We start from the raw sequence: 24,148 nt of genomic DNA, 5'->3' as shown, positions 1-24,148 counted from the left end.
TCAGTTAATTCTTTATGCATGTTGCATAAGATTTTTCATATCTCTGACCATCCTATGCTTCCAGATCTTCCCGGACTGTACCCTCCTTTTCGTAATACTGGGTTTGCAGTTAATTTTAACAATCATGCCTTCTCTATCGTAAGGCATAATACTACACAATATTCTAGAAGTATTGTTTTAGGAATGACCAAATTGTGGTATAATCTTCCTAATCAGGTAGTTAACTCGGTGGAACTTCAGAAGTTCAATGATTTTGTAAATTCTTTGCTGTTGAACAGATTAACATCGTCTCGCTTTATAGTTGATATAAGGCTGGGAGGAACGTAGAGAGGAGAGGTCCCCTTTCTTTTTGTTTGATGTCAGCTACCCCCCAAAATTGGGGGAAGTGCCTTGGTATATGTATGTATAAGGCTAATCTATATTAACGTTGTTACTGTTCTGAAAATATTTTATATTTTTCATTCATTACTATTTATTTGGTATTCCCTTATCTCCTCTCCTCACTGGGCTGCTTTTCCTGTTGGAGCCCTTGGGCTTGTAGTATTCTACTTTTCCAACCAGGGTTGTACCTTGACTAGCAATAATGGTAATAATACTAATAGTTCCACCTTTAAAACTTTGAGAGCTCTTAGTAGGCTGATGTAAACACTTTTCTCAACATTTTAACCACCCCCAAAGGACGTACCGGTACGTTCTTGCAAAACACTGTTAATTTCATATTTTTACATATTTTTGATAATTTTACGAGAACCTTCAGGCATTTTCCAAAAGAATGAGACCAACCTGACCTTTCTAGGACAAAAATTAAGCTTGTTAGAGCAATTTTAAAAGATTTTTTAGCAAAATGTGCTCGAAATTTAACCTTATGGTGGGGGTAAAAGGGTTAAGAAAAGCTATTTCTTTGGTATCTGTAATGCCAGTATTTTAGTACATTTTGTGGTCATCATCATCTCCTTCAATGCATATTGACGCAAAGGGCCTCTGTTAGATTTCGCCAGTCGTCTCTATCTTGAGCTTTAAATTCAATATGTCTCCATTCATCATCTCCTACTTTGTGCTTCATAGTCCTCTGCCATGTAGGCCTGTGACTTCCAACTCTTCTAGTGCCTTGTGGAGTCCAGCTGAATGTGTGGTGAACTAATCTCTAATTCAAAAAATTTATGCTTAGACCTTTAAAATCTACCCATATGGTGTTTGAGCTATGATTTTGAAGTAACAGCTTAGGCTATCATAACAAGTTGAAAATTTATATTCGCAGTGTTTCACTTGAGGAGGGATGGTGGTTTTTATTTCATGAATTTATAATACCATATATTATTCATTCCTTCTCAGTGAGTTTAGTAGTTTTTGTCCTTTTCCCAGATGTTATCAGATATTTTTTGCTGTCGGTTTTTTTTTCACCATCTTCATTGCTCGCTGCTTTTTCATCTTTTCATCTTTCTCCTTTGGTTTTTTCCTAATCTAAAGTTAGATTCTTTGAATCTTACTTTATTACCATTTTTCCCTCTCCTTCAAGAACAGACATTTAAAGCAACCCATTGGAAAGTAGAATTTTAGTTTGGTGATCTCTGTAAATGCTGCCTTTCTCATTGATTCCAACTCGTAATTCTTTGATGAACTGCATCATTATAATCTGCTGCAAACATCCATGACTGTCTTACCATAGAATAAGGAATAGAGCATCTTCAACCAAGTATGTTGTTTTAACTTTACTGTACTTGTGTTACTTGGAATCTAATTGTGTTCCACATTCATATTGCCAGATTACTAAAGATCACCAGTTCCTTAAACTCAGCAGAATAAATCAGTAGCCACTACGTTCCTAACTAGAAGCTTGGCATAATGAAAAGGTGTTTGTTATTGAATGAAGGTATAAATATTAACATTGAATCACATTAAAATTCAAACTTCGGTTTGAACATGCAAGTTACAACTCGGGGATATAATGATAATAGGATTAACACTAATAAATAAAGAAAGAGCAACATGGATTCGAGAGCAAACTAAAGAAGAGGATATTCTAACATGGAAGAAAAAAAAAACGAACATGGGCAGGACATATAATGAGAATGATAGATAATAGATGGACATTAAGAATAACAGAATGGGTCCCTAGAGATTGCAAACGAAGCAGGGGAAGGAAGAGAATATGATGGATTGACAAGCTAAATAAAGGCCTTATGGCCTTTTTTTAGGGGAGTGGAAAGACATATCCGAGGCCCTTGTCCTGCAGTGAACTAGCAATGGCTTACGATGATGATTTTATTCCCCTCTTGGATGTGTAGCCAAACTTGGGGAAACTAAAGAATTTAATTTATTAATAAGAATATTTCCCCTCAGTCACTGCTTTAACAAATATATGATCTGTACCCATGTAGTAAAATATGTGCCTTGCATTTACAGAAAATTATTTGTTCCAACACAGAGACTTACCTCGAACTACTTTCTTAGGAGTTACCTGTAATCTCCTCTCAACCGACCAGAGATGCTAGACTTCCTGGGCGATCGTTTCGATGACTTCTTCTTTTTCGTGCCTTAACGCACCCACTGGATCTCATTCCAGTTAACACACTCATCGCACGTATCCGACGGCGAGCACACTCTGCCTCTACAGGAAGAGCAAAGGGAATGCGGGTCCACTTCTGGCTTGGAAAGGAACGCTCCACACGACTTTCCGGCTCTAGGCCCAGGACAACGGCGGATCTGCTCCATCGTACACAACCACAAGACACAGGCACGAAGGGAATAAACAAGGAATTCACTTGGGAAACACAAGGAAAGGTAGTGAACACGCGAGAACACAAGGGAAAAGCACAGAGATACCACGCGGTAACCACGTGGGACACACGAGTCGGGACACAAAGGGTCTTAAGAGAATGAGAGCGGCGTGATGGTATCACGACGCGACCAGAGAACTTACTGACTAGCGAGACCCAAGCTAACGCCGACCTAGCTCAGGTCTACCCTCAGGGCATGTTCTCCTTACTCCTGGGTTAGTCCTCCATAGAAAACGGAGGTAGGGTATACTACACAAAACTCTGGTCGGTTGAGAGGAGATTACTGGTAGCTCCTAAGAAAGTAGTTCTCGGTAAGTATGTTAGGAAAAATACAAATTACTTAAAATTTTTTATATATATACTAAAGTCTGTAGTTTCCTAATGATATCCATTTTCAGACAGTCTGGCATGAAATTGGTCGACCCCAGGTGCATGGCTACGACATAGCATGTCTTTGCAGTCTCGGTCCGTTCAAGTTCGCATCCGGGGCTGAAGAGAAAGTCATACGGGGGTTTTCTGCCCCGGCTAATTCCATCCGCAACTTTGGCCAGATAACGGGCGACTCTGTCAAGGAAGACATTGGTATGAAGTATTTGCGGTTATATTACTGTTTCACAGGTTCTTGTAATACAGTACTGTTGTTTATTTAGAATCTATTTTAACTGAAATTTAATTATTTTTGTAGTTCAAATCATAAAGAAGAATGAAAAATCTCTCATTATGTAATAATGTTTTTCAGTACCAACATTTGGGAACAAGTATTGTTTTTTTGTGCCTAGAAATGAATTACCTTCAGAGTACTACATCAGATGATAAGATCAGACCTTATATCTGTTGATAATAGTCTGACACTAAATCTATTCAATCATAATATTCACTGAACTGAGGCTTATAATCATAAATCTTTGTAAATTATGTAGATGGAGTGTCAAAGTTAAGATACAGTCCTTGGATTGAACTCAATAATTTTAGTGACTGCTTCTGTAGATTTTAATTCAGCATCATCATATGATAACATTATAACCCATCGTACTCTTTCAACAGAACGGTGCGAAGTCGGTGAAGGTGCCTCCGTTCCTTCCCTTGGGTTGTCAAACAAATCCGTCATGATATCGGACTTGGGAGAAGGTCAACAAGTTCAAGAAGGAAGAGATGAGGTACAAGCTTACTTTAAGCCCGTATCGCTTACAGGTAGGACTGAATAATGAGAGCTCAAACATCCCAGTATTAATTTATACATGCTGGCAATGGGAGTTTAACATATACACTACACAGTAACCCTCCACCATACTAAGGTTGAACTGACAAACTTCCGCTTTGAATGTGTGCAAAATTAACGACTTAAAAAATCAAACTACAAAGAAAAACTATGACGGAATTTCAAATCTCGTGTTTAAGCTGTAGCTTAATTCACAGCACTGAACCTCATCGAAAAATAAGGAATTCTAAAATGTTGTACTGTATTTTTATTAGAATTATTGATAAAGCACCTCACAGTAGAGAGGGGGGATGGAATTGCATCGGTAAAGCACATCACGGGTGAGAGAGAGAGAGAGAGAGAGAGAGAGAGAGTGTGTGTGAGTGTGAGTGTGAGTGTGAGTGTGTGTGTGGAATTGCATAAGAATTATGAAATATTTTAGAGTGAAGCAAAATTACTGCACATACACTTTTAAACATTTTCATTTCATAACTTCCTCCAGTGCCATTTATAAAAAAGGGGGTAATTTTTGTTGACATAATATCTTGGTTGACTTATTTTTCCTTGAAATTTTCAGTGATGTGAAAAGGGAAAATAAAACAAAGTTTTTTAGCACTGTGCAATTGTTCATGATTCTTCATAGACAGTTTAGTTGTGTAGCTTTTGAGTGTTTGGGAAAAAAAGATAATGATTTATAGAGACTTTTATCTCTTCTAAGGATGACTCTCTTGTCAAAGAACAATGGTTTTTATTCTGCAGGAACAAATCACATTGTTTAAAATTTGCATTTTACGTAACTACTAACCCAAGTTCTTTAAGTTACATTTTCTGATTTAACCATCCCACAAGTCCCAGGTCTATAGGTTATGAGGGCTGATTTTGCTGGCTGACAAGTGAATGGGGCTTACTTCACAACCACCTGCAGATAGTTATAACTACCTTGATAAATCTTAGTGGCCATTTAAATTTTGCAAATCATACTCTAATCAGTTTTGATTAGTTAGGAACAATACAATTTATTGTTTAAAATTTGTAATCTTGAATTATTAGTCCTTGGAATTTAAATAAGATTTATTGCTGAATGAACCTTATTTTATGATGAAAATTTAAGCCGTTTCCTTTGAAAGGGGATGGCTCCGATGGAAAAAATAACAAAAGTCACTGACCTATTAGTTGAAGAGCCTGCTATGCAGAAAATTTCCACTATTAGCCGTGCCACATACATACTCAGAAAGGCTCTCCTTTAACTCTTCTGAATTATGCACTTCAATGTTTTTACAACCTATTGCCCATCCCCCATATTTCTCTATTTTCCTCTTGTTCTTAAGCCATAAAAGATATACATACAGTTTTTCTTGACTGCCTCAATTTTTACCCTTGGTGTGCAGTCAGCATGCAGACTTTACTTCTCTTTAGGAGAGCCAACTCGGTTATTATTTTAAACATTACTTTGGCCTCAAAAGTCGTTATTATTCTTTGATCACTTTATTCACATCCTGCTACATTTCTTTCTATTTATGTCATGTAACTCTCCTCTTTTAAACATTCCCCATCGTCTGTATATCTGCCCCCAAATTCATGGACTTATCCACCGTTTCCATTCTTTCACCACCAACGTGGTGCTCCATCTTCCATCTCTCCATTGATTCTCAATACATTACTCATGCTATTCTTTCTTCTTTGGAAAAGACTTTCAAAGTATTACGAGCATCAACCGTTCCACATTTTATTTTAAATTTTGTCCTTTCTCTGATATTTTTCATTACCCCACCCAAAAGATATTCAACTATGGAGGTGTAACACACTATTCTCATAAACTAGTCACTCTTCAGTGTACAAATTTTACCACACGCTTTGCTTCTATCGTATAAAATTGAAATCCCTTTAAATACTTAGATTGTAGGTTATACATCTTTAGCACCTTCCATTTTACCTTTGCTGATTTTATTGTATATTGTAATCAAGTCCATTATCTACCACATGTATTTTTTTCTCTACCCTCAAGCTTAACACATACAAGTTTCATAACAAACATATAGTGTGCACACCCTCTTCCTTGTCTAATCTTGCACTGTTCTTTCCTATCAACCTTCTTTTTCCAGTTATCTTCCTTTCACAATCAAAATCTTTCTGTATACCTTCCTTGGTACACTAAATATTATTGTCCCCTTTTCCTTTGCACACAGGAACAATTATTCCCCTCATTCTTCATTCAGTGTGTTTTGAGTTTTTAATTGTCAGAATGTGAGTGTTCTGGGTTATTATTAACCCTTTTACCCCCAGGCTATTTGGAACTTTCCAACCCTTAACCCCCTGGCATTTTACGTTTTCAAGCACGTTTCGCAATATTTTTTTTTTTTAGATCGCTCTGAAAGCCTTAATTTTTGTCATAGAGAGTTCAGGTTGGTCTCATTCTTTTGGAAAATGCCTGAAGTTTCTCTTACAGTTATAAAAAATTATGCAAATAGCAGCTTTTTGCAAGGACGTACCGGTACGTCCATGGGGGTTAAGGGATGAGTTTTGTGAAACGTACCAGTACGTCCATTTGGGGTAGAAGGTTAATATTATAAAGTTTAGACTTTCATAGAGCTTGCACCACCACAAAATGTATCACTAAATGAGAATTTAATCTGTACCAAGGTAATTCTTTGGTTTTTACCCTTCAAATACACGAAATTTTTGTAATCCGTTCAGCACCACCCACCGAAGACCAATTGATGCAGAATACCTTGTGGCCAGAGGCATCTAAACTTTATGGACACGGCCACGACATCATTGCTTTGGCGGCAACGGCGGACGGATCAGTTTTAGCGTCGTCTTGCCGAGCGGCGCAGGAAGCAGACGCTAATATCATACTGTGGTTAGTATAGAGAAGAATGTTGTACTGTTTTATTTGTGTTTTTTCATATTTTAAGTCTGTGATGGTTTTAATTGTTATAATCCTCTATTACTTTGGAGTGAAAATTTATACAAATAAATTAGGAACGTTTTTCCCTCATAGAAGTAATGTATGAAAAATTTGCTTAATTTGACTACTAAATCATAATCTAGAATCTTAATCCTTTTACCCCCAGGCTATTTGGAAATTTCCAACCCTCAACCCCCAAGGGGTTATTTTTTTCCCAGCACATTTTGCAGTATATTTTTTTTTAATTGCTCTAACAGCCTTAATTTTTGTCATAGAGAGGTCAGGTTGGTCTCATTCTCTTGGAAAATTCCTGAAGTTTCTCAAAAAATTATCAAAAATATGAAGAAAAAACTTTTTATAGCATTTTTTTGCAAGGACGTACCGGTACGTCCATGGGGGTAAAGGGATGGCTTTTGTGAAACGTACCAGTACGTCCTTTGGGGGTAAAAGGGTTAATGTTTTCACTTCTTTGATGTGGCACTTACCTTATTTCATGTGTATTTCCTGAATCGTTCAACATTTTCCCACACGACAGGTGACATTTTTATCATTCAAAGAAATCAAGTAGGGACCTTTCTTTAACCCTTTTACCCCCAAAAGAACGTACTGGTACATTTCACAAAACTCATCTCTTTACCCCCATGGACGTACCGGTACGTCCTTGCAAAAAACTGCTATTTACATTTTTGTTCATAAATTTGATAATTTTTTTGAGAAACTTCAGGCATTTTCCAAGAGAATGAGACCAACCTGACCTCTCTATGATGAAAATTAAGGCTGTTAGAGCAATTTAAAAAAAATATACTGCAAAATGTGCTTGAAAAAAAATAACCCCTGGGGGTTAAGGGTTGGAAATTTCCAAAGAGCCTGGGGGTAAAAGGGTTAATGTTTTCACTTCTTGGATGTGGCACTGCCTTATTTCATGTGTATGTCCTGAATCGTTCAACATTTTCCCACACGACAGGTGACATTTTTATCACTCAAAGGAATCAAGTAGGACCTTTCCTTTACCCAGATTGACCAAGTTTGGTTTACCATGCTGATATCAGTTGCTTCACCAGAGAGAAATGGACTATAGATACACACTGCGCTTTACATTTTATCATTATTATTATCATTATCATCATCATCATTGTAATTTGAGATGAACATGCATTATGTGCAAGAAGCTCTAAGTCCTTCAACTTAGGCCTCCATAGAATGGAATACACACACGTTAATAAAGAGAAATCTTGACAAAAGTGCATAAAAACATGCAAAATGTAAAAGCTAATTAACTAAATTTAGTTTTTATATTCCTTTCGATTTCAGGGACGCCAAGAAATGGCAACAGGTGGACGTCGTCCTGAAGCACCGCCTGACCGTGACGCAGATGGAGTTCTCGGTTGACGGCAACTATTTGCTGTCGGTTTCTCGTGACCGCACCTGGGCCATTTCCAAGAGGGAACCGTCGGAAAATAGTTTAGGTATATTTTCTTGCGTCGTTTCATTATATAAGAGAAATCCTGGTATTTTGTAACGGTGTGGATTAAATTTACAATCCCCGGGTTATTTGAAGATGCATTTGCATATATTAGTTGTATAAAGGACTAATTTTTTTCAACATTTCTCATAACAAACTCAAAATGAAAAAAAATATATATATATAGTAAACAAATTTTGAATTTCGAAATGATGACATTCTGAAGCCTTTGTTATATCCAAACTTGAGATTTAAAAAAAAAAAAAAATTATGGGAAAAGATGCAGTTGCATATATTAGTTGTATAAAGCACTGATTTTTTTTGCAGACTGTATCTCTTTTAGAAGAAAAAAGAGTTCTCTCCTGCCTAAAGAAAAAAAACTTTTCATTATAATTTTTACATTCACCCCTCTATTTTTTATTAGTGGCTATCTTTTTCAAATTGGGCTATGATTAAATATTTTGTGACAGGTATCATTGAAAATTAATGGATAATGAAGAAAATGTTTCATCTTATACTTTAAATCTATTTGCAATTGTTTGCATCAATGATCTTTAATTAAGAATAAGTTACATATTCAGGTTAGAAATTGGGTAAGATTTCACAATATTAATGAATATGAGGAGCCTTTGTATGTCAGCGGCCAGTTCCTCGCGCGTGCATAGGAAATAGGCACCAGCAAACCTAAACTTCCCAACCTAATCTAACCTACAGGTCGTGTCCTTGCCTATTTACTTAACGGGGGTGCTAACGCCCTCCTGCAACCCCCCTTACACTACCGTATTCTTAGTCAGCCGTCGTTATACTTACAGGTGGCCGCTATCATACATATATCCCAAATGCTGTACATTATTAAAGGCCTTTCTGAACTAATATCAGAAGCCAGTAGAATATTGGAATTCTCTGCTCACTTTGCTTCGTTTTAGTGATTGTTTTTTATTTGTATAGTAAAAATTTAATGGTCTCTAAACTTGAAATCTTTCCCCTAGGAATAACGTACAAGATATCAGACTTTTCAAAAGATAAAGAAACGATGCATTCAAGAGTAATCTGGTCATGCGCCTGGTTGCCCGATTCGAAGCACTTCGTCACTGCGTCCAGGGATAAGACCGTGGCCGTGTGGGGTCTTGGCGAGGAGGGGTGGACCAGAGTCTCGCTCTTGAATGAAAGCGACGAGGTGACGGCCGTTGCAGCGACGGTCTTTGAAAACGGAGACGGGAAATCTCAGTGTCTCATAGCCACGGGTGAGTTTGTTTAATTCTGATAGTGGAGAGGTTAATTGTGTGTCACCTCACTTGAGTTTTAGAAATATTCTGTGTTGGCGTGACAAGACTAATAGAGGTTTGTTCCAGAGGGGAAATTTTGAAAAATATACAGTACAAGTTATGGCAGAGAGAGTCTTTGAAGAAACATGTGTGGTAATTTATAAAATAAGACATTATGGTGATGATTAAGAACAAACCCTTTGGACCAGCCAATCAAAATTTAAACACATTACATAAGGCAATCTGTTTATTGAACTGTACTGTATTCGTTTTTGGGTGCATCCTCACGACGTGGCAGTGCCCGTCGTACAAACATTGTATCGAGACCATGACGAGTGGCGATTCAGAAAAATTAAAGGCATGGCTCTGGCAACAAACATTGCTAATAGATCTAGCTTATCCCCTTTGTTTCTGCTTATTCACGAGGCAAAAACTTACGTCTACACACAGGTACTCATCAGAAAAATTAAAGGCATGGCTCTGGCAACAAACATTGCCAATAGATCCAGTTTAGCCCCTTTGTCTCTACTTATTCTCGAGGCAAAAACTTACGTCTACACACAGGTACTCATCAGAAAAATTAAAGGCATGGCTCTGGCAACAAACATTGCCAATAGATCCAGTTTACCCCCTTTGTCTCTACTTATTATCGAGGCAAAAACTTACGTCTACACACAGGTACTCATCAGAAAAATTAAAGGCATGGCTCTGGCAACAAACATTGCTAATAGATCCAGCTTAGCCCCTTCGTCTCTACTTATTCACGAGGCAAAAACTTAGTCTACACACATTTACTCATCAGAAAAATTGAAGGCATGGCTCTGGCAACAAACATTGCTAATAGATCCAGCTTAGCCCCTTCGTCTCTACTTATTCACGAGGCAAAAACTTACGTCTACACACAGGTACTCATCAGAAAAATTAAAGGCATGGCTCTGGCAACAAACATTGCTAATAGATCCAGCTTAGCCCCTTCGTCTCTACTTATTCACGAGGCAAAAACTTACGTCTACACACAGGTACTCATCAGAAAAATTAAAGGCATGGCTCTGGCAACAAACATTGCTAATAGATCCAGCTTAGCCCCTTCGTCTCTACTTATTCACGAGGCAAAAACATACGTCTACACACAGGTACTCATCAGAAAAATTAAAGGCATGGCTCTGGCAACAAACATTGCCAATAGCTCTAGCTTAGCCTCTTTGTCTCTACTTATTCACGAGGCAAAAACTTACGTCTACACACAGGTACTCATCAGAAAAATTAAAGGCATGGCTCTGGCAACAAACATTGCTAATAGATCTAGCTTAACCCCTTTGTCTCTACTTATTCACGAGGCAAAAACTTACGTCTACACACAGGTACTCGACTCGGTTGAAATTTTGGCTTGGTAGTAAGATTGTTCCCGTCCAGATTAGTCCGATTCTACCATGTTGAGTGGCAAGATAAAGAAACTGGCCTTGAAACATTGAAAGTGCTACACTTTAGAAGAACTAGAAGCGTACTCCATGTAACAATTTTACATAAACTACAAGATGGCTCCAAATCAGACTTTAGAAACTGCAGTACACGAGAATGGAACCCTTAAACATTTGAGAGATAGCGGGACTTTTTATAACCGTGTAGATAACATTTTATGTGGGACAAAGCCAGAAAACTTGATACTCCTTTAATTGTTATAATCATTATTATTACTAGCTAAGCTATAATCCTAGTTGGAAAAGCAGGAGGCTATAAGTTCAAGGGCTCTAACAGGGAATTATAGCCCAGTGAGGAAAGGAAATAAAGAAACTTCAAACACAGCAGTAAAGTAGTTTGCTCGTCATGGTCTGGCAACGAGTTTTGTTCGTGGGGAAACATCCTTATTAGCTGTTAGTACAGTACGGTATGGGGATTTTTCAAATTTCAAAATAGCAATAAACACTTGAGGTTAAAAGGAAATTTTAAAAAATTGTAATTAATTGGTTCCAAGGCGATTTCCAACGTAAATCGGATTTTCGTGTTACAGTGAACCCTCGTTTATCGCGGTAGATAGGTTCCAGTCGCGGCCGCGATAGGTGAAAATCCGCGAAGTAGTGACACCATATTTACCTATTTATTCAACATGTATATTCAGACTTTTAAAACCTTCCCTTGAACGTAGTACTGTTAACAAACTACCCTTTAATGTACAGAACACTTAATGCATGTACTACAGTACCCTAAACTAAAACAGGCACAAATATTATAGGTGATTTTATATCATGCATTTCCTAAACATGCTAAAAAGCACGATAAAAAATGGCAACCAATGATTTGTTTACATTTATCTCTGATCATAATGTAGAAACAAACTGGAGGTAGAGCTTTGCTTATTACCCAGACATATTTCCCATACTTTTCCCTTAGAACTACATCACATCTTCCTACCTAGATATATAGATATATATATATATATATACAGTATATATATATATATATATATATATATATATATATATATATGTGTGTGTGTGTGTGTGTGTATATATATATATATATATATATATATATATATATATTTATATGTATACACATACATACCTACATATATGCATAAATACATGCATACATATATATATATATTACTGTATATATATGGGTTATGGAAAAAATCCGCGAAGTGGTGAATCCGCGATGGTCGAACCGCGAAGTAGCGAGGGTTCACTGTATGTCGTTCCCTTACACATACCGACCACAAAATAGTACTTTCTAAAAGGTAAACTCCAAAACGTTTGACATCTTCAATAACAAAATAACACAGCTACGAAAAACTTCCGAACGTTCACGGGTGCTATCAAGGAATGATGGGAGAAGGTTAGGTAGTGGTGGTGGTGGGGGGGCAGTAGCTGAAGTGAACGACACCTTATAGTAACGGGGGATTTTGAGGAGGGAGAAGTCTAATTGGAGAGGGATCTCTGGTAGTGGTATCACTCGACCCAGTTTTAATACTGACACCCTTTGAGGGGTGAGCGAGCTGGATATATTCCTAGCATTCCATGCAACCTTTTTCTCTGGTATATTTACCAGTATTTATACCTTTGGAATGGTGCTTTAAGGAGCATTTCACGGAGCGACACAGGTTGAGCCCAGAAATAGATTTTTCCTTCATCAAAATCCCTTATTTCTTCAACTTCAGACATCAATAACATTTCTACTCATTAAACTACTTATTAAAGGTTATGTATTTACATTATTCCACTAACTGTGATTGATAAAATACTGTATATTTCTTCAGCTTCAGACATCAATAACATTTCTACTTATTCAACTACCTATTAACCCTTTTACCCCCAAAGGACGTACTGATACGTTTCACAAAAGCCATCCCTTTACCCCCATGGACGTACCGGTACGTCCTTGCAAAAAAATGCTATAAAAAATTTTTTTTTCATATTTTTGATAACTTTTTGAGAAAATTCAGGCATTTTCCAAGAGAATGAGACCAACCTGACCTCTCTATGACAAAAATTAAGGCTGTTAGAGCAATTTAAAAAAAATATACTGCAAAATGTGCTGGGAAAAAAATAACCCCCTGTGGGTTAAGGGTTGGAAATTTCCAAATACCCCGGGGGTAAAAGGGTTAAAGGTTATGTATTTACATTATTCTACTAACTATGATTGATTGAATTACAGTACCCATTTGAAAAATATTAATTTGAATAATTTTTATCTTTTCATAGGCCTAGTAAATATTAATTTGAATATTTTTTATCTTTTCGTAGGCCTAGTAAACGGAGTGACGAAGGTACACAGGTACAACGTATTAGATTCCTCCTTTTCGGCCGAAGTATTACAAATCTCTCACCAGCACCACAAGACTGTCAAACGCCTGAAATTCAGACCCTGTGTAGGAGACCGCCCTGTCCTAGCATCGTGCGGGGAAGATAACAGAGTTCATATCTGGGAAATATTGTTGTGAGATTTAATAGCAATTAATACACTATAGTTCTGTATTTAGCAAGTCTTTCAATTGTACGTGTTAAGTTTTCCTGCCTTTTCAGTTATACAGTTTGTTTCCCAATATCCCAGTCATTAAGAAAACTAGAAATATCACTTATATCACCATTTTCTGTTTTCTTAATGACTCCAGGTTTATTTTAATAAGCTTTTGTTTTGATTTTATTAATTTATCTTTATGATACATGTGTTCATACAGAAAAAACAACTTTATACTTTAATCAGATTGTCAAAAGTTCCGAATTCTTTTAAGCCGCAAATGTAAAAGTAATTAGACAGCAATGAAGACCTTCCCAGAGAGAAGGTTCTTGCTCACCTAAAGTAATTTGTCTCATCTTTTATTAGGCTGTTACCTCCTAAAACCTAGGTAAGAAATGTCTACAAATGGATGGATTTTAGACATGAATTGGTGAAGGAGTTGCTCAACCACACTATAACAACTACATTTGTCTAGTTATCTTTTCTATATTTGCTGCTTTGTTAAGTCTCATGCGTCCTCGCTGCTAGCAATCCACCATGTTAGCCTTCAATGTTGAACTCATTTCTGTATGGGTTAATTCAGTATGAAGTCCCCGTTGCCCTTACTGATGTACTTGACCCTTCCAATTTGTTCCAGGTTTTGAGCCAGGAGCTGGTTTTATTGTATTATACTTCTACGGGCAGAGTTCTACCATTCAGTTGAATACTACATTGATCTTTCTATCCACCACAACACAGCCATTTAAGACTAGAGGTTGTATTTCAAGAAACTTTTATATAAAATTTTCTGATGATTATTCTCAGTGTGGTCACCAAACATTTGGTTTTGTTTCTTCTACAGGCAGAGTTCTCTACCATTCAGTTGAATTTTACATTAATCTTCCTATCCACCACAACATAAGACTAGAATACGTTAGTATTTTCAAAATCATCGACACCACATAAAAATACTATTCATAGCCAATGAAATACGTTAGTATTTTCAAAATCATCGACACCACATAAAAATATTACTCATAGCCACCGAAATACTAACTAGAGTTTGTATGACAAGAAACATTTATATGGAATTTTCTGATGATAATTGTCTCATGAGTGTGGTCACAAAACTATAGTTTTGTTTTCAACATTTTTATTACAGCTCAGATCACACAATATTCCCCTAGGTGCAAGTATGAATCGGGATGCTATACTTGTGGAAATTTGTTGTGAACACCCAGCATATTTTCTCAAATATGTCCTTATGCTTGCCCAGAGGATGCCTCCACCACAGCTTGCGTAACAGCGCCGTTCGGGTGTGAAAACACCAGCATATTCTAAGCCTCCTATTCAAGAGATACTTTGGGTTTTACACGTCAATCCATCTCATCAAAGAGACCTCAAATTAATTTTAACAATGGTAATAAAATGAAGGTAAATATTGTGATATATTCTTTTATTATTAGAGTTTTTCATTACAATGATTTCAGTTTTGTATCTACAAAGTCGTAGATTTTTTATATGTAAAATATAAGACAACACTAAAGTATCATCATCAATTTATGTATGTACAGTTCAACCTCAGGAATGTTACGAACATAAGCTAAAGGTAAAGAAAACTATAACTATTAATGGATTAGTTATATTAGAATTATTATTATTATTAAATTTCATAAAGAACAGTTCATCAAAACAGTGGAATATTTATTAAATTTCGTAAAGAACAGTTCATCAAAACAGTGGAATATTTATTAAATTTCGTAAAGAACAGTTCATCAAAACAGTGGAATATTTACTAAATTTAGTAAAGAACAGTTCATCAAAAAAGTGGAATATTTATTAAATTTCGTAAAGAACAGTTCATCAAAACAGTGGAATATTTATTAAATTTCATAAAGAACAGTTCATCAAAACAGTGGAATATTTATTGAATTTCGTAAAGAACAGTTCGTCAAAACAGTGGAATGTTTATTAAATTTCGTAAAGAACAGTGGAATATTTATTAAATTTCGTAAAGAACAGTTCATCAAAACGGTGGAATATTTATTAAATTTCGTAAAGAACAGTTCATCAAAACAGTGGAATATTTATTAAATTTCGTAAAGAACAGTTCATCAAAACAGTGGAATATTTATTAAATTTCGTAAAGAACAGTTCATCAAAACAGTGGAATATGAGAGATACTGTATATTCCTTCCCTATAAATTCTTGAATGATGATGTGAGCTTACATTATAACATTTATATGTACATGCATGTAAGTATACCACATTAGTACTTAAAGTAGCCATCATCATGAATCTCTTAAGTACTTAAGTAGGTATATATAAGATGATCCTGAGAGTATGATTGAAGATTTTATGTACAATAGCTGCCATTAAAAAGTGTAAAATATATTCTATATGTGAAGATTCTTTTTGTGAGGAACCGGATAGGTTTTGATAATTTTTTTTCAGATAACCTCGTTAGAAAAATATAATTACAAAGTTACTAAATCAAAATATATGATTTGTATATAATCTGAATTCAAACTATAGTTAAATCTTGTAATTTTAAATCAGAATATATAAACTATAGTTAAATTTTATATTTTTTTTAACAAAATAGATCTCATTTTCTGCGGATTTAGTTCTATGTTCAAGAGAGTGTAAACCAATAAAAAAAATATAAATCATGGCACAGTGGAAAGTTGTCACAAGAAGAGTAGAAAAATATACAAAATTACTATTAATAGTATAAAAAGGAATCTTTGTTAAAAATTATATCTTAACTTTAGTTGTGTTCGTAAATTTTCTATCAAATATTGAGCACATTAGTTCCATGCTAAGATGTCGGCCAAAGACACGAGTATGTACACAGGAAAATGTTCTGTTCGCAGGGAGCAGGAGGACTGGAAATCATTTAGCCAGCAAGAAATCTGAAAAGGAAAAATAAAGAACAGATTATTCTATGATACTAGACTAATGATTTTGTATTTAGGCAAAGTCCAAGTTAAATCTGACCATTTCTAGGATCTCGCTTGACTGAACAATCTGTAAAATGATCTCGAGTTGGTATCTAATTGGCTCTAGTCATAAATTGTAACAACTGGTCAGAGAAAACTGTAGCTATATAAGTGATCACGTGAAGACCAGTAGGACGGCTCAAGAACTACGTAAATTTATTTATGATGGAATTGATGTTAGCTGTATTTGCACTGCCAGAAGAATGTCTGTGGCTACAATCAAGGGCACTTTGGTGGCCTTTTCTCAAGTCCATGGATCTCGGGTTGCTTTTTCAGTTCTCTCAAAAGTTTTCCTCTTAATGACCTAACTCCGTAATTCCCTAAAGTTCTTAATAGCCACGGCCGTCCATATGACCCAATGTGAAAAGAGCCCCATATGACCCAATGTGAAAAGAGCCCCATATGACCCAATGTGAAAAGAGCCCCATATGACCCAATGTGAAAAGAGCTCCATATGACCCAATGTGAAAAGAGCTCCTTATGACCCAATGTGAAAAGAGCTCCATATGACCCAATGTGAAAAGAGCTCCATATGACCCAATGCGAAAAGAGCTCCATATGACCTAATGTGAAAAGAGCTCCATATGACCCAATGTGAAAAGAGCTCCATATGACCCAATGTGGAAAATATGTTACCAAGTTGCATGCCCTCTTTGGCAATGTCACTCATAGGAAGAGTCATTGGAGATGTCTAAGCATTACATATAGACTGTTACAAAGACCTAGGCCTCTGCTAGCACTCGGGACTGAACTAGTGCTTCGTTTGCTATTAACCCTTTTACCCCCAGGCTCTTTGGAAATTTCCAACCCTTAACCCCCAGGGGGTTATTTTTTCCCCAGCACATTTTGCAGTATATTTTTTTTAAATTGCTCTAACAGCCTTAATTTTTGTCATAGAGAGGTCGGGTTGGTCTCATTCTTTCGGAAAATGCCTGAATTTTCTGAAAAAATTATCAAAAATATGAAAAAATAAATTTTTATAGCATTTTTTTGCAAGGACGTACCGGTACGTCCATGGGGGTAAAGGGATGGGTTTTGTGAAACGTACCAGTACGTCCTTTGGGGGTAAAAGGGTTAACAGCCCTAGCATCCGACAATGCCATAGGCCTTTTCCTTTGACCAGTGTGACCCCTCTAGCACTACTTTAGGAGGACCAAGTATCTTAAAGATGAAGTATTTAGACTGTTCCTATGTTACATACAAACTCTCATCTCTAATTAGAGAGATTGATTCAGCATGAGCTCCTTTTCTACTCAATCTCTAATTAGGGTGATTAATTCAGCATGAGCTCCTTTTCTAGTCGTGTATGTATGTACAGACAGCTTCTTTCAAAACTTTTAATTTTCTTTCTCTTTTTCAGGAAGTGAATGGTGATTGTTAACGATGGAATGAAAGCAAGAATATTTTTTGCCAGAAGTGTAGACAATGCACCCGGATTGGATCCACACTCCCTCTATGTGTCTTGTAAGGGGCGTGACTTCGCCGTCATCCTCGTGTGCTGAGTGCAGGTTGTGAAAGGCGTATGCACTGAAGGGGAAGAAGCTAGTGCCTAAGAACAAGAAAACTTGGGGGAAGTCTTTCGTTGCATCTCTCTCCTTGAGGGGGGGTATGACTGCTGCTGCTACTGCCAGGGGCTTAGAGTCCTTGCATCTACATCACTGAGCTTCTCAGGTTTCGCTGATGTTGGAAACTCCTGAGTGTTCGCGCCCCTTTGGATCAAGTTGTTGCTCAGATCTGTGGAGCTGAGAAACTCACCAGTCCAGTAGGTCAAGCAAGATTCCCCCCACCCCCCCTCCCCAATGCAGCGGAAGTTTTACAAGATAAGAGATCGCTGCATCTGCGCCTCTAGGTTGACCCGTCAGTGCTCACTCTGATAAGGGCTCTCGTTGGAGACTCAAGGCAGAAGACACATCTTTCTCAACCTCCGAGGCAGTGGTCATAGAGGCTTTGGTCTTGGCCTCACTTCAGGACTAGTGACCTACTAAGCAGTTGATGAGGTTATTAACACCAAGAGGCTTTGAAGAATTGCAAGTCTTATGCTGTTGGGCAGAAAGGCGGCTATCTTCCTTGCTCACCAGGCAGTAAACCCGTGTGCTAAGTGGGTGTTGAAGAGGCGAGACGCCGTAGTTTCTTGCTTCTCAAAACAAGTTACTCCATAGGTGGCGTCGGCGTTGCAGAACTCATCGGTGCGGGCTGCCTCGTCTCTCCTGTCTTGAGAGTTGTATGCAGGCTGTGGAAGAATCGTGGAGGATTGTTTTGCAGGACTCCCTGATCCAGCGAGCTGTCTTCAGCAACCAAAACTTCGGGTACAGCCAAGCCTGCGGGATTAGCATTAAGGAGAGGCCCTGGACTTGCTCTGAAACCCCGGCGCTGTGCCCGCAACCTTTTCCCAAAAAGATCCTGTGTGTGCACAGCCTTTTAGAAAGAGGGAAACACTGATGCCAGTGTTCCCCTTCTCCCACTGCTGAGAGTAGAGGGATGCCTGTCTTGCCATTGAGCAGTTATGGTGTAGTGTCTTTGGTAGGGATTGTCCTAAGGGATGGTTACTTACTACACTTTTTGGACAGCCAGATACCTCTTTCCCTATGGAGCATCCAACATCATCGAAAGCCCTGGCCTTGCGGGTAGAAGTGGACGAGATGTTGGAGAGGAACATGCTTGAAGTCATTCTAAGAGAGTTTCCCGCCTTCTACAATTGGCTCTTGTTAGTGGAGAATGCTGGAGACCGGTCATCGGCAGCTCTCCTCCAAACAAGTTCAGGATGGAAACAATACTGTCTGTGTAGTCTTCTATGAGAGGGAGAGACCTGAAGGATGCATTCTTTCAAGTGTCTGTTAAACAGTACTCTCTAAAGTACCTATGCTTCTCCCTCTACGGTATGGTGTACCAGTTCAAGACTGCTTTGGCCTGTGTTAAGATCCCCTGTTGTTCACTTGGTAGCTGCTTCGGGCCCATTCGCAAAGGATACATCAGTTGACGATTGGTTGATCCTGGCCTCCTCAGGAACAAGATCAGATTCTCACATTTTTCCACAATTTGGAGATTGTGGGAAACTGGGAGCAGTTGAATTTCATACCCAAGCAGAGGTTTAATTACCTGGGCATGCTCATAGAAACATTAGCAGCAGCATCAGCAAGCTCAGGGAGGTTGCTCAACCATTCCTGTCAAAGACAGAAGTACCAGCTCTACTCTGGCAATAAGTTCTCAATTGCCTCTCCTCATTGATGAAGCTCCTTCCACACAGGCACTTTCACCAAAGATCTCTTCAATAGTGTTTTGAAGGATCACTGGTGGATCCCCTGTTCCAGTGAGGCAGGAGGTTCGAGAAGATGTGTCCTGGTGGTTTGACGAGGAAAACTGCACCAAGGGAGTTCTGCTGGACTCTCTGCCTCCGTACATGCAACTGTTCTCAAATGCATCGAAAGATGGGTGGGAAGCATACCTGGATTTGGCTGTCTTAGGGGTGTAGATCAAAGAAGGAAAGCGCCTGCAAATCAACATCGAGGCAAGCATTCCGAGAACATTTGAGGAGGCACTCGATTGAATTGATGAGTGACAACACTACCATAGTGGCCTACGTCAACAAGCAAAGAGGGTATGGTCTTGTGGCGTCTTTGTGAGCTGATGACGTGGATGCACATCTGGGTAGCATTTCACGTAGAGTTACTAGCAAGTGACATTCCTGGGAAGAGAAATGTACTAGCAAGGGCAGGTTGTAGGAACAGAGTGGTCCATGTATCCTCTTGTAGCTGAAAGGCTTCTTGCCCAATGGGACTCTCTAGGGAAAGCCCTGTTTGCCACCCAGCTAAACAGAAAGCTCCTCATGTTCAAAGGTGCCTTCCAACACACATGGGATCACCTGAGTGTGTACACTATTCAGCCTGGTCTGCCTGGTAATCAACAGTTACTCCCAGATGGCCTCATGCTGAGTGGTAACCCAATCTGCTTGCTCTTCTGGTTGAGGTCCCAAGAGAATGACTTCGGTGACCGTCGCTTTTTTTTTTTGCAGCTGCAGAGGTACCACCAGGCCGTAGAGTCCTTCCCTCTTCACAGGTGGAGACTATTCAGTATTCCCTTTGAGCAAAAGGCTCTTCATGAGGCACTGCACAGGATAAGGTCTGGATAGCTCTGGGGGTCTTTCACAGCCGTCTACCAGGCTAAGTGAGCCATCTTCTGCGATTGATGCCGTAGAAGGGATATTTCCCCTGTCGGAGCAACTGACGAACATAATGCTGATTTCCTTGTGTTCCTTCGCCAAGAGAAGCGTTTTCAGTCACAGCTGTCAAAGGCTACCGCTCGGTTTTCAGTATGGTCTTCTAACCAAAGGTTATAGACCTATCTGCTTCCTGGGAGTTGTCTATCCCTGTGAGAAGCTTAAAGCAGTCTTGTCCACTATGGGATCTCAGGTCTCTGGAGTTAGACGTGACTTTAGTTCTCAAGGTTCTCAAGCGTACCCTGTTTGAGCCTTTGATGACGTCGTCAGACATGGATCCGACTCTCAAGAATGTCTTTCTGGTAGCTTTAGCATCGGCGAAGAGAGTTGGAGAGTTGCACAGTCCTTTATTAGTCACCTACACTGAGGAGTGGAAGGATGTCTCTAGTTAGTTTTGTGCCGGACTATGAGTCGTCCTCCATCCCCTCTCTTCTAGTTGGCATTGGGTAGTGATCAAGAGGAGATCCTCCGAATTCTATAGCCACAGTGTCAAAGACTTTTCGTTAGCACTGGCAGGTTCAAGAAAGAGGTGTCAAGGAACAGTCTCTTTCTAGCTTTGCGAGATGATCTGTAGAACGTACCCCTTGACTGATGAAGACGTGTCAGCACTCTGCGTGGAAGAATTACATCACAAAACAAGCTGTACAATTCTTAATAAAAAGTAAATTAAAGCACTATAAAAGTGGCATATACACTACATACTACTGTACTGAACAGATCATCATCTTCTACGCCTATTGACGCAAAGGGCCTTGGTTAGATTTCGCCAGTCGTCTCTATCTTGAGCTTTTAAATCAATATTTCTCCCAATAAAAATTATGTATCTAAACAGTTCTCGTACTAGACTCCGTGGCAGGTACGACAACTGTACAGGAACATAATTTTTATTGGGTGTTTTAAGATGAATTGATCATCTTAGTTCTAATAACTTTTTTTTTTTTATTATTAGGCCATCGCTCATACACACTTGGAGGGATTTGTTGCTCTTCCAGTGAATGCTTATATCAGAGGCATCTTTAGTGTTGTGGTTGATTTTTGGATCTTCTACTTTCCTGGTAAAGGAATGATAGTATTCGTTATTCCACAATCTGCCTGTTCCTTCTCCTCGATTCGCTAGCTCGGTTCACTCTCTTAAAGCTCACCAGGGTTCTTTACCTTTGATGCAAAATGTACTGACATAAACCTTCTTTCTTAAACATCGTCTCTGGTTTTCAACTCCCCAATGACAGTTTATTGATGTGCTTATATCCCTTCATGAGTGCAATGAACTTGGAGAGGCTATGGTGGCTTCTGTGTTAAGTGGGATATACTGTACAGTCTCAATTATTACTGTTCACGTGGCCTTGAACAGAAGGAATTCTCAGACCCCCATGTCTTGAGAATTTACTGCTGATGAGTACGATTCTGCCTCCTGCATTCTCTACAAAGAAAATTCTATGTACCTTTGGGTGGGAGTCCGTCTACTCTTCCTGTCAATTCCACACTTTCTACTTTGATGGCAGGATTGTCTATGGGGGAGACTCAAACAGAAGGGATAGCCTTTTAACCCCTTGAGTCTGCTACCATGGAATCTTCTTCCATGGCCAACCTCCAACAGCTCACTGGATCAACTTTTGGTCCAGTGCAGTCGCCAACTTCACCTTTTTAGGATCTGTCAAACGAGACAGAAACCAATTAAGTTGGTTCTGTTCAGTGCGAAGGCGATGGCCTTTTTAGCACGCCAGTCGGTTAACGATAGGCCAGCTGGGTTCCCAATTCTTCAGACAACCTGGACAGAACGTCCCGGCGTTGGAGGGTATGTCTCTTTCCATAGGACATAGAAGCAATGGTGGGGAAGAGGAGTAAGGCTAGCCATGACTCACTTATCTATCGTGCAGTTACCTTCAAGGGTCCAAGCACTTCAAAGGCGGCTGCGGCGAGACCTCCTTCAGTCTGTGGCGAACCATCGTGATCATCTTTGAAGAAAGCTATGGTTCCTCTATACCCCAATTGTTATGTCCATTTGCTTCTTCCTCTAAGAAATGTGTTACTGCAGACAATGCTCCACCGTTTCATGCCCAACCTGGAGGTGAAGGAAGGAAGGGGACACTTTGAGACGGATACCACCTACCCTTTGAAAATTTTTGCTCTCCTGCACTTAAACTCTGATGCTGTTCCAATGAGGAAAATACCTCAAGGAGGAAAGGAAACAAGGAAACAGAATAGTGTTCCTTAGTGTACCCTCTAGCATGAGGACTCTAACCCAAGACAGTGGAAGACTATGGTACAGAGGCTATGGCACTACCTAAGACTAAATAACAATGGTTTGATTTTGGAATGTCCTTGACCTCTTTGCCACATGGATAAACAGGAAACTCCTAGTGTTCTTTTCCCCCATTTCAGACTTGTGGGAAGAATTCGAGGACACTATCCAACACCTACAGCAGACTCTTTCACCTTTTACTCATTCAGCATGATTTTCTGGCTTATGAACCGAGTGTTGATCATGACATGTCTCAGGATGACTATAGTGGATCCCAGATGACCACAAGAGTGGAGGAATCCAGATATGTTAGCTCGTTTAGTCGGGCTCCCGAGAGAACTACCCCATAAACATTTCTATCAGCTGCATCTTCAGAGGTACCTCCTATTGGTGAAGTCGCTTACACTTCACACTTGGACAAGATACAGAATCTTTTGAGTGAAAGGCTTTTTTCAAGGGCTTCCTCAGATGTCTGGGTACCTTCGATGGTCCTCTGCAACTGTCATCAAAGAATGTGGACCATATCCTGCAATTGGTATGGCAGAAGGGACAAGTCTCCGGTCAGAGAACAAGTATAGTATCTGTTGAGCAGATTGCAAACTGCCTTGATTTTCTTGTCAATTGAAGTGCCTTAATCTTAGCTGGGGAAGGCTACCACTCAGTCTTGCACACAGTGTTCCCAATGAGGAACACAAACCTCTGCTCCTCATGGAAGTTGTCTATGCTCAAGAGGATCTTTGAGCAATTATGCCCAAAACTCAAGACATTCACAATACCAGGTTCTAGTCCTTTATTGCTTCTAAGGTGTCCAGAGAGGATCAGAAGGACTTTTCTCTGTTCTGCGAGGAATCCACGGTGCTATCTCGAGAGGAATTGGAATTTTGGACTAGAGCTCCAAAGACTTTTCTTAGCAATGACAGGATAAAGAGAAAGATATCCAAGAACACTGTTTATTCTAGCTGCGTGAGTGGGTTGGAGGTCCAACTCAACAAGGGGTCACTAAGTTAGGGATACGAGGTCCTGCTTGATGCTCGGGAAGAACTTGACAGTGGCACAGAAATTAGATATGGGGTCCACTATAGTCCATTTCTCTTAGCGATGCATATTTGCACCGACTCGCGGCGGTGCCCTTTTAGCTCGGAAA

The 24,148-nt window shown here is 38.9% G+C and overlaps 2 protein-coding genes across 2 annotated transcripts in view; one reads left to right on the top strand and one right to left on the bottom strand.

Moving 5' to 3' along the window:
* Nucleotides 1-13,588, top strand: part of LOC137626498 (elongator complex protein 2-like) — a 29,549-nt gene extending 15,961 nt beyond the window's left edge. Inside the window, exons 9-14 of the mRNA XM_068357531.1 lie at nt 3,176-3,359; nt 3,822-3,968; nt 6,670-6,835; nt 8,195-8,349; nt 9,335-9,589; nt 13,354-13,588. Of these exons, the coding sequence (XP_068213632.1) occupies nt 3,176-3,359; nt 3,822-3,968; nt 6,670-6,835; nt 8,195-8,349; nt 9,335-9,589; nt 13,354-13,550 (1,104 nt within the window). The 3' untranslated portion in view covers nt 13,551-13,588. The remainder of the gene's footprint in view (nt 1-3,175; nt 3,360-3,821; nt 3,969-6,669; nt 6,836-8,194; nt 8,350-9,334; nt 9,590-13,353) is intronic.
* Nucleotides 13,589-13,734: 146 nt separating this feature from the next.
* LOC137627045 (uncharacterized) overlaps nt 13,735-24,148 on the bottom strand; it is a 78,548-nt gene continuing 68,134 nt past the window's right edge. Inside the window, exon 3 of the mRNA XM_068358027.1 lies at nt 13,735-16,462. The gene's annotated coding sequence lies outside the window, so the exon portion shown is untranslated. The remainder of the gene's footprint in view (nt 16,463-24,148) is intronic.

This window comes from Palaemon carinicauda, chromosome 34, assembly GCF_036898095.1.
Source record: "Palaemon carinicauda isolate YSFRI2023 chromosome 34, ASM3689809v2, whole genome shotgun sequence".
NCBI classification, from domain to species: Eukaryota; Metazoa; Arthropoda; class Malacostraca; order Decapoda; family Palaemonidae; genus Palaemon; species Palaemon carinicauda.
This window is presented reverse-complemented; position numbering and strand designations above follow the sequence as displayed.